The 9,454-nt window shown below is 40.8% G+C and overlaps 1 protein-coding gene across 1 annotated transcript in view; it reads right to left on the bottom strand.

Annotated features, from left to right (window-relative positions):
• Window positions 1-4,998: 4,998 nt before the first annotated feature.
• Window positions 4,999-9,454, bottom strand: part of LOC134883214 (caM kinase-like vesicle-associated protein) — a 40,531-nt gene continuing 36,075 nt past the window's right edge. Inside the window, exons 10-11 of the mRNA XM_063911483.1 lie at window positions 7,728-7,815; window positions 4,999-7,122 (exon numbers count right to left, since the gene is read on the bottom strand). Coding sequence (XP_063767553.1) covers window positions 6,775-7,122; window positions 7,728-7,815 — 436 coding nt within the window. The 3' untranslated portion in view covers window positions 4,999-6,774. The remainder of the gene's footprint in view (window positions 7,123-7,727; window positions 7,816-9,454) is intronic.

Raw genomic sequence — 9,454 nt, 5'->3', positions numbered from 1 at the left:
CATTGCTACACATTGCATGTTCAAGCATGAATATTTGGCAAGTCTAGAATCCCACAACAAACTGGGATTTAAATAAGTAACAAGGAATAAATGTCTTCTGAACTCTCAGAACAACTCAGATGCTTCATAATTCATGGAAGCTAAAAACAAATTAGCAAAGCAGAAGAAACATCGATGCAAAACATGTTGCCTTCTTGTTTCCACGTGCATAAATTAAGGATAAAAACAGGACACAGTGCAGATGACATTTGTTCCTTTCTTGTATTTGACAGTACCTTCACGAATACATACATGACATGGACAACATGTAGTCCTAGATTCATGTTTGGTGATTATGCTCTTTGTGTAATGTGTACAAAGGTTATCCATTTCATCTGCTCAATTTAGCAGCGATGACATATTGTTAAATTTGGATGAGAACACGTCTTACAAGTCGCCTTTTTATCCTGCCTTGGGTTTGTTTCAGGACAAGACAGAAAGAGGTCGGATGGTTCGGGTAACCATCACAGGGCATTCCAGGCATCAGATGACATCTGGGCTTTCGAGAACTCTTTTGTCCCCTTTTCATTTCGCCCCATAGATGGAGCTCTGTTCCCTTCTCTTATCTGATCCCTATCAAGGACGCAGAGTCAGCGTGGGAGTCGGACAGTCCTGGATAAAAGAAACCACTCACTTCAAATCCAACCACCTCCGCCTCTGAATCAGAAACTGGCTTAAAACCAAGAGACTGATCCACATTTGGGAAATTCAAAACTACCCACAACAAAGGTCCACCCAACCAAATCTGATCAGACATTTCTCTGCACCATTCAAGTATTATCTCCTCCAGAGGCGTATCACATGACATAATGCCACGCAACGGCATCGCTCACATCATTCAATTGACTTTTCAGACGTGGAATCCGGCTTCGGTGTTATCGTCGTGTACGATCTGGTGCTCGGTGGCTCAGAGGCAGTCATGACATTCTGTGGTTATCTGCTTCGTCTCTCGGACACTTGCTGCTTTGTTGGAGCAGATAGTCAGAAGTTGGAAAGTGAGACGCAAGGTTTGGCATGCCGTGTGAAGAACCGGTTCGCAGACATCGCTCTGACCTACAGACTTGGCAGCTGTTAAATAGTAAGCTCGGTCCATTGACGACATGATGAGCTGACATTAACCTAATGCCTCAACCTGGGATTTGTCACAAGCTGGGTTGCAGAGTTTAGCTTTTAAAGTGACTGGATGTTTTATTGGAGGCATCACACCCTTTTCTGGCAATAATGAACTCCCAGTTATTTCCAGACTTTCTTAGGCGTGTGGAGTAACTACTGGAGTCTGTTAAAGGAAAGCAGAGCAAATGGGGAGCAACACTGCTCTCTGTTGGTTCTGTGCAATCACAACAGCAGTCCTCGATCAAGCAGCTTTGCTATTAGTCAACCAGCAGATGGCAGGATTTAATAGTGTCTGCAGTCCTCTTCATATGGAATAGAAAGCTTTGAGAGAATACATCTACTAAGCATACAACACCTTTTTTCAAATATGCCGAAAATGTACGAATAAGTGTAAAACTGTGGAGGTTTGTACAATAATATCAAATAGCTTGCAATATTTTTTGCTGAATAAGACAAACTAATTTGGGAAATAGTTATTACTGGAAGTAGTACCTGTGTATTTTACTGAACTAAATATAGTTCACTCTAGAAATTACATTACAAAGTGCAGTGACTATTCGCTTTAGGTGCAAATACTTTTATCGTATAATCAAAACCAAATCACTAGCTGGATTTTTCTATTGAAGCTTTTAGATTTTGACATGATTTAATATTGGTAAAGCTCTGTTTTTAAGTTGTATTAATGGATAAAGCTATTTTATTGGCATGTTATGTCTGCAGGACCTCAGTGGCATGCCTTACTTAGTAAACTGAACTGGGAGGTTGTTGATTGATTGCTTTTAAACCTGCACTTGTTAATAAATCAATGCGCAGTACCACCTCCATCAATCACAACCATAATTATTCTCATGAAAACTGTCATTAGTATCCATCCCATGCCTGATAGAGTAACCTAAGAGATGGAAACATCGATAGAAGAGCATGGAAACACGTATTACATGCAGACCTGCAGGAGTTGTGTAAGTAGAATCAATCTTGCTTGCTGCTACTGAGTACTTCTGAATGCACTACATGTTCACAATGTCCCAGTAACATACATTCAGGATTCTGAATACCAATTTGATTCCATGGTCAGAAACTATAATTAAAAAGCAACTAATCCCATTTAATAAAACACATACACACCTTTATTCTTGTCAAATAATTACTTTTGTTTGGAAGTTAAACAGCTCGTATTTCTGTATTGCTTTGAAAACCTCACCTGCAACAACTGAGTCATCATGTGATAAATAACTTTTCTCACCCAAATCTTCAATTTACAAGAATATCTTTAAATACATCAGGAATTTGCCCTTTTTTCACCCAATAGTCATTTTTACTGCAAAGACCATTCTTCACCTGCGTTCAACAAACACACAGCTAACCGCTAACAAAATGACTAGGAGTTGTTGTTCACTATGTAGCATTATTGGGGGAAAATAGGGATGCCACGGTGTGTAATAGGTAACTGTGTAGGTAACATTCCTTCTATTCTCCTGTATCTACAGTACGTGCAGTAACTGTCTGAGCTACTTTAGTTAGTTTGTACTGTAAGTTTGGTTTTGCCAAGAGAAGGTAATATTCTGTAAACTTTCCTTGACTCCAAGGACAGCATCTGATCAGTAGCCTTTCATCCTTTTGATTGCCTGTTGAGAGAAACAGGAAACACTTCTCCCACCCTACCGATCCTAATGAAGTCATCCAACTACACAGAGACCGTGTTAGGATCCCCCTGAGCCCCGATGAGTGTTTGGATGGCTGCATACCTTTTGTACAATGGGCATGAAAAAGAGAAGACCTCCCGAGAGGAAGCCTATTGAAACCCCAGAGGGCCTGGAGAGTGAGCTCTCTGCATTATTATTCCAACAACACGCAGTTCGAGTATCTAGGAAAGTGTCACCAAATGGCACTGCTGGGATTTTTCGAGCACGAGTTCACACCCCACCAGGAAGGCTGCTAAGCTTGTGCTAATTGAGAGTGTGTAACACAGATGCTCTCCTCTGGGTTAGAGGGAAATGAGTGTAATGACGCAGGCTGTTTCCCACATTTCCTCTAAATAATCAAGCAGATCTTCAGTAGTTGCATGAAACATGAGCCCTTTTTCATTTCTCAGTTTTCCCCCTGCTCCTCGACTCCTCGACTCGCGTCGATGTCCCGCCCACAGGAGATGCAAGCGGCGGAGTCGAAGAGGGGAAACGGCAGGGCGTTTAGAGAGATGAGAAATCTCTCCTCTGAGGTGACGTCCATTAATGATGACAGGAGGAACAGCAGCACTGTGTTTATGACAATTTATATACATTTCCGAATTCTTTTTCAAAATGATCGTTTTCCCCAAAAAATCTGCCTTTTTTTTTTTTCACATTTCTGCCTTTTTTTCTAAATGTTGACTTTTTAAATGTCCCACTATTTTCTCATTATTTTAACTCCTTTTCCATGTGGCCTAATCATCTTATTTTAAAATGCACACTTTTTATCTCCCAATCTTTTTTCCTTTAGATTTTCTTGTCAAACTTAATTTGTTTTTTCAAAATTAGAATTTCCAGCTATTTCTTCAAAATGATCACTTTTTTCCTAAAAGATCAGACTTTTTTTTCAAATTTCTGAAGTATTTTTTAAATGTCCAATCATTTCTTCAAAAGGATCACTGTTTGATTTTGAAACTGTACATGCACCTACACACTGTACAACACGCACCTACACAATACACACCTACACACAGCATGCAGATCAGGCTACAGCCGCTGTATATTTCATGTGATGCACTATGGATTTATGAAATATATCTCCTGTTTAGAGTGTAATGTTGGCTTTGCGTCACGATTAAAGCAGCTAATATCCAGGGTGGATGTCATTAGTGAGTAATAAACGGTGAAGGGCAGAAAGTTTGATGCGCATTTGATTTAAATGTCCACTGTCTGACCATTAAGAGGAGAAATTATGAGCATAAGCGATGAGTAAACAGATGAATTAGAATTTTATTACCATCAAAGTCATCAACTCAGTACAATGAGTACGGTACAGAGCTCACAAATGCAAGACAGGACCTACAAATGACCACTGGTCCTGGCAAACATCACATCTACAAATACACCTGTAAGTGCGTGGTGAAATGAACAGACATGGTTTTTAATAAATACAGTGAAAAATGTATCGGAGAAAAAAACCCATTGCTTTAAACAGTGTTCAGACAGTATTTATTTGCCATCTAAACAAAGAGAACGGACTACATGATCAAATCTATTCACATAAAAATCTGATATTTTGTCTCTCGTTAAAATCTAAATATTTATCTTCAACAATGTAAGAAATAATGTAGCGATATAATCTGAATGATAGATATAGATACCAATCTATAGCACAAATTAAAAGGAGATCACATGTTTAAATAAGAGACTCTGAGCTGAACAGAATCAAACCGTACCTTCTACCGATTATAAATATCTTCATTTTTATCCAAAATGCACATTTTTAATATAAATTCACAGGTGTTTACAGTCAACGACAGATTGGGTGGAGTCAGACAGTGACCGAGCCGAAACATATTTAATTTAATCATCTTGTAATCTTTTAATGCTGCTGTCTTTATGCGACCAGGGAATTAAAAGTGTGTGTGTGTGTGTGTGTGTGTGTGTGTGTGTGTGTGTGTGTGTGTGTGTGTGTGTGTGTGTGTGTGTGTGTGTGTGTGTGTGTGTGTGTGTGTGTGTGTGTGTGTGTGTGTGTGTGTGTGTGTGTGTGTGTGTGTGTGTGTGTGTGTGTGTGTGTGTGTGTGTGTGTGTGTGTGTGTGTGTGTGTGTGTGTGTGTGTGTGTGTGTGTGTGTGTGTGTGTGTGTGTGTGTGTGTGTGTGTGTGTGTGTGTGTGTGTGTGTGTGTGTGTGTGTGTGTGTGTGTGTGTGTATACAGAGACTAACGTGGGGACTCACACACACTTATCTGACAGCAGCAGACATGTGCTAGTTAGTCGGCAGAGGACTATAGACTTTTACTTACAGGGACATGGACTGTATCGAAAGGACACCAGGAATCACAGTTTCTGCAGCCATTCGAATATTGCTCAATTTCCTCTAGAGTGATTACAGAGACCTCGTTCTGTAGCTCATTATTTATACTCGAGGGGACCAGCGACAAGAAAGGAAAGATTGTTATTACTGTTAATCAAGTATAAGGAGGAACATCTATGGAACAAACATGAGTGAAAGAGCTATAAAAAGAAAGCAATAAAGATATGGCATTTAAAAAAAAGAGTTCAGAAATGTCAAACATTTGCTTCATAATCATTTTCGTACAATAGAGGTCAGCAAAGATGGCGAGTTGACCCAAAAGTTGCCACAAATCTAAAATGATGCAAGTTTTCCCTTAAAAGCTGCATGTAGTTAATGCTTTACAGTTACACCCAAGTATTAAGACATATGTGGCGCCTTAAGTCAGTATTTAATCACAAAGGACACGATAAAATACAAAGTACATACAAGTAAACAGAGATCTAGCAAAAAAAAAAGACATTTATTGTCACGTGATGATTAAGGATGTCATGACGTTTCTAAAAAAGGAAAAGCTACAAATTAATTTGGATGCATAGAACTGCTATGTAATGAAGACTTGTCTATTTTCGTACTACTTACATTGACAACAGGGGTGCTAAATGAACAGTGGTGATAGACAACATAATATATAGTGTGCTTTTTAAAGTAGGTTCAGCCTCGGCTTGGCTTGTGGCAAAAGGCGTGGGTGCTCTGGCCTGCGATAAATTTGGTGGCAGCGCATCTTTATCCACCAAGTGGCTGGAAATGTGAGATGAAACCGCAGAAAAAAGTGAGAATGCATGCTGTTTTGGCTACTTCTACAAAGGTCTCTATATACAGAATCTTTACACTTACAGCTATGAGGTTCTTTCCTGAGCAGGAAGTAAGCAAAGGAACATAGTGTTTACGTGTGTGCTTATGTAAGAAGCTGCCTGGTTCAAAATAAAATACCGGGCATAATAACCCCCAGTCACCAATCCCAGCATTGTTTGACGCACAATAGCTGGTTAGTGTAGACAATAACGGATAGGAAAGATTACCATATTCCACCTGTGACAGGAATATGTGATCTTCTCCAGGCGAGAGGACCAGCACTTACTGAGTATCACGGTACAAGGTCAACATTTCAGAAGCAAAACTTTTCTACTAATTCTAAGAACAAATACTGTAATTGCAAGACTGGTGAAGGGAAGTTTCCCAAGTCGGCTCATTAAAAAGGAATCAAAGCCGTATTCAGCACAATTATGCCTTCCTATATTATCTTATCTCTAAGAGAGGAATAGGATAGAAGACTTTAGCTGTAAGAAGCAGCTTGATGGCAAATCTGTTTCTGCTCCTAAAACTCATGAGTGGGGAGAAAGAAGTGTTTAATTTAATCTGACATCAAATACTGGAGGGGTCATTGAAAAAAAGACACAATAAGTGTAAAAAGAAAGCCAATGCGACGCGGCACTCGGGGAAAGGTAGCACACAGCCTCCATGAGATGATACTAATGCTGCAAGTGAGGGAGAAGCAGAGTCAGTGTCACCATGCTAGCAGCTAATGTACAGTGTGCAGGAGTTGATGGGGACTGCAAAGGTCACATAGGAAGGGATGGGTTGCGCAGTGGGGGGGGGGGGTTGTCTAACCCTGCTCGTCCCCGGCCTCGGTGGCTGTATTGAGAGCAGCTTCTCCGTTACAGCGCGATGTGGGCTCGGCCTCCTGCGGCGCCGGCGTCGGTTGCTGTGGCTCCCCGTCTGAGGCGGCCGCCCCATCTCCAGCCTCCGGCGCTGGTTGGCTTATCTCCACTCCAGCAGGGAGCTCTGTGACGACAGCAGGCGCTCCCTCGGGTACTGCAGCGGATGGGTCGCTGGCAGGTTGGGGAGCAGCGGCGTCTGCCGGGGCAGCAGCAGCAGCGGGGCTGGCTGCCCTCGAGTCGCTCTGCTCAGGTGCTCTCAGCCTCTTCATGATGGTGGTGACACGCACGGCTTTCTGTTGAGGGAGAACCAACCAAGCTCAAATAGGTGATGTAACCTGAAGAACCAGCTCAGACAACATCAACTCTCACTGGACTGCCTTAACTTTTAGGGTTTGTCTCCACATTATCATGTTTTTCTGAGCACCAGCGTCTCTTTTATTTATAAAGGGAGGTGAGCACATGGGCGTCACTGGTGGCAAACAACTCCAAGCACTTCAATTTAGAAAATTTTAACTTTTCAGAAAAGCATGGTGATGTCATAATAGAAATTGGAGGAAAAGTTTAGCCGTGTCTACGTAATGAAAAGTATGATAACAAGGACCAAAAAGTCTGTTTGTTTGAGCAGATTAGCCGAGCAGACCCTGAATGATGCTGCCTGAGTGACTTTTGACGTCGTACTTGGATCGCCCTCCACGCTCTACAGCAGTCACCCTGCAAGATCTCATAGTCCTGATTGGTGCTCATTGTGAAAAACATCCTCAAACAAATATATTAGCCCAAATAAGTTGATAGAACAAAAGTAAAAGATAGAAAACAATTGAAAAAACTCTGGGAATATCTTTCTGATGAAACACAAGTAGGGGAAGTGTTTTCTGCTCAAAATAGCTGAGGGGCTTACCTTCCATTTAGCCCGGGCAAAGTTCTTCTCTATTTGTGCACACACGTTTTCCTTGATGTTCTTATCTGAAGCCGCACCGCCAGAGATCCTGTTGTGGAAAATGGGAAAAGCACAACTTCACTTAACTTTATGCCCTATCTTCTGAAGCCCCTGGCTGCAGCACAGTATTACTCAATTTTTGGTTCATTTTGTTGACTGGCAAACTTTTAAAGGAACTTTGTAATCTTTTTTAAGGATTATTCCATTTGAGACGTTTTGTCCTTGTCTTTGTCCCCTGTGAAAAATCTATTTCTGTCTTCAATTTATACTGGAACTGTCAGTGATTGATGTAATTGATTCATACAAGCGTTTTAACCCCAAATACTTGGTTATTGTCCAAATATAACAACTACCAAATCTTTACAATGCCATAATATATTGTGAAAACACTGTGACAATGGAAAAAGGGCTCGCTTGTCATGATCATCCTACAGAGAATCATCCGCTGAATCCTCAGATTCCCTCGGGTTAACAGCTTTATGGCCAGTATCAGCACTAGGCAGCTGTATTCAGCCAAAAGCTCTGTTGCCCCTCTGTACGCCACCTGTCCGCTGCAAACTGCTGACACACACAGTTCTAGCTGGTGAACTGAGTGGAGCATTTAGCAGCTAAAGAGACCAATATTTCCCTCAGGAGTTGGCAGAGACCAAAAACTGAGCCAAAGGAGATGAATACTGGAGTATCATTTCTCAGGTGGCCATAAATCATAGAGTGTATAAAAGAAAATGATGTATTCTCCAAGTCTGAAAAGTGAAGCCAATCTGAATTGGGCCTTAAACCTGATTTATTTTTTTTTTTATGGCCAGAAGGGGGTGATGTTACTGGTTCCAAGTCTGATTCTATAGAAGTCTATGAGAAAATGACTCCCTGAAAATAAAAGTTAACAATTTCCCCTCACCAGTTTATGCTTCCAATGGAGAAGTGATTACCACAGCGACTTGTTAGTCACTATAAAGGTCTAGCAATGCGTATCTACACCCCCCACCAGCTCTGCCCTTACAGTCAGGTATGGTAACTTTGGGCTCCAAAAAACTAAGATGACCACCAAATGCCTAACTGAATCCAAACCAATGTCAACCTCTTTTATTCAATCTATGGCATAAACACTTTTGAATTCATTCTGATTGTGTAAATATCAATTTACAGTAAGGTTGATTCTATGTTATGTTATTTCCACTGCCCTCGAGTGGCCAAAACCCTCTCTTATTGCCAGCCAGTCTGTTAGCATGCTAAAAAAGTATTTAACACCGGGAATATCTTTTACATTTTTGGATATTTTGTCACAAATCTGGTTGAGGGATTATTATATTTAGATGATTTCTGTTATAACGCCCCTCTTTGGGAACATGAATATCTGTCCCAAATATAATGGGAATCATTGGATCACCAAAATCAGTAAAATACATTGCCTGGGAAACATGAATCTCTGTGCTTAATTTTGTGCTAATCCCTCCGATTCCGATATTTGTCTTGGATATTCCAGACTTTACTATATCTAGAGACTTACTGCTTTGGTTTATTGAGTAAAACATCAATATGGTTGCTGTAGTAACTTGCAGCCTAATCAATGATGTTCTCATTTAAAACTGTGAGCCTTTTTGAGGATGAAATATGAATTTAAGAGACACTTCAAACAAGGAAGGAAAGTCTGCTATTTTCAGCCGTTCTGATCACATTACAGTCCGATG

Source organism: Eleginops maclovinus, chromosome 20 (genome assembly GCF_036324505.1).
Source record: "Eleginops maclovinus isolate JMC-PN-2008 ecotype Puerto Natales chromosome 20, JC_Emac_rtc_rv5, whole genome shotgun sequence".
Taxonomy (NCBI): Eukaryota; Metazoa; Chordata; class Actinopteri; order Perciformes; family Eleginopidae; genus Eleginops; species Eleginops maclovinus.
The sequence above is the reverse complement of the archived record's forward strand: the minus strand, read 5'-3'. Positions and strand labels throughout refer to the sequence as shown.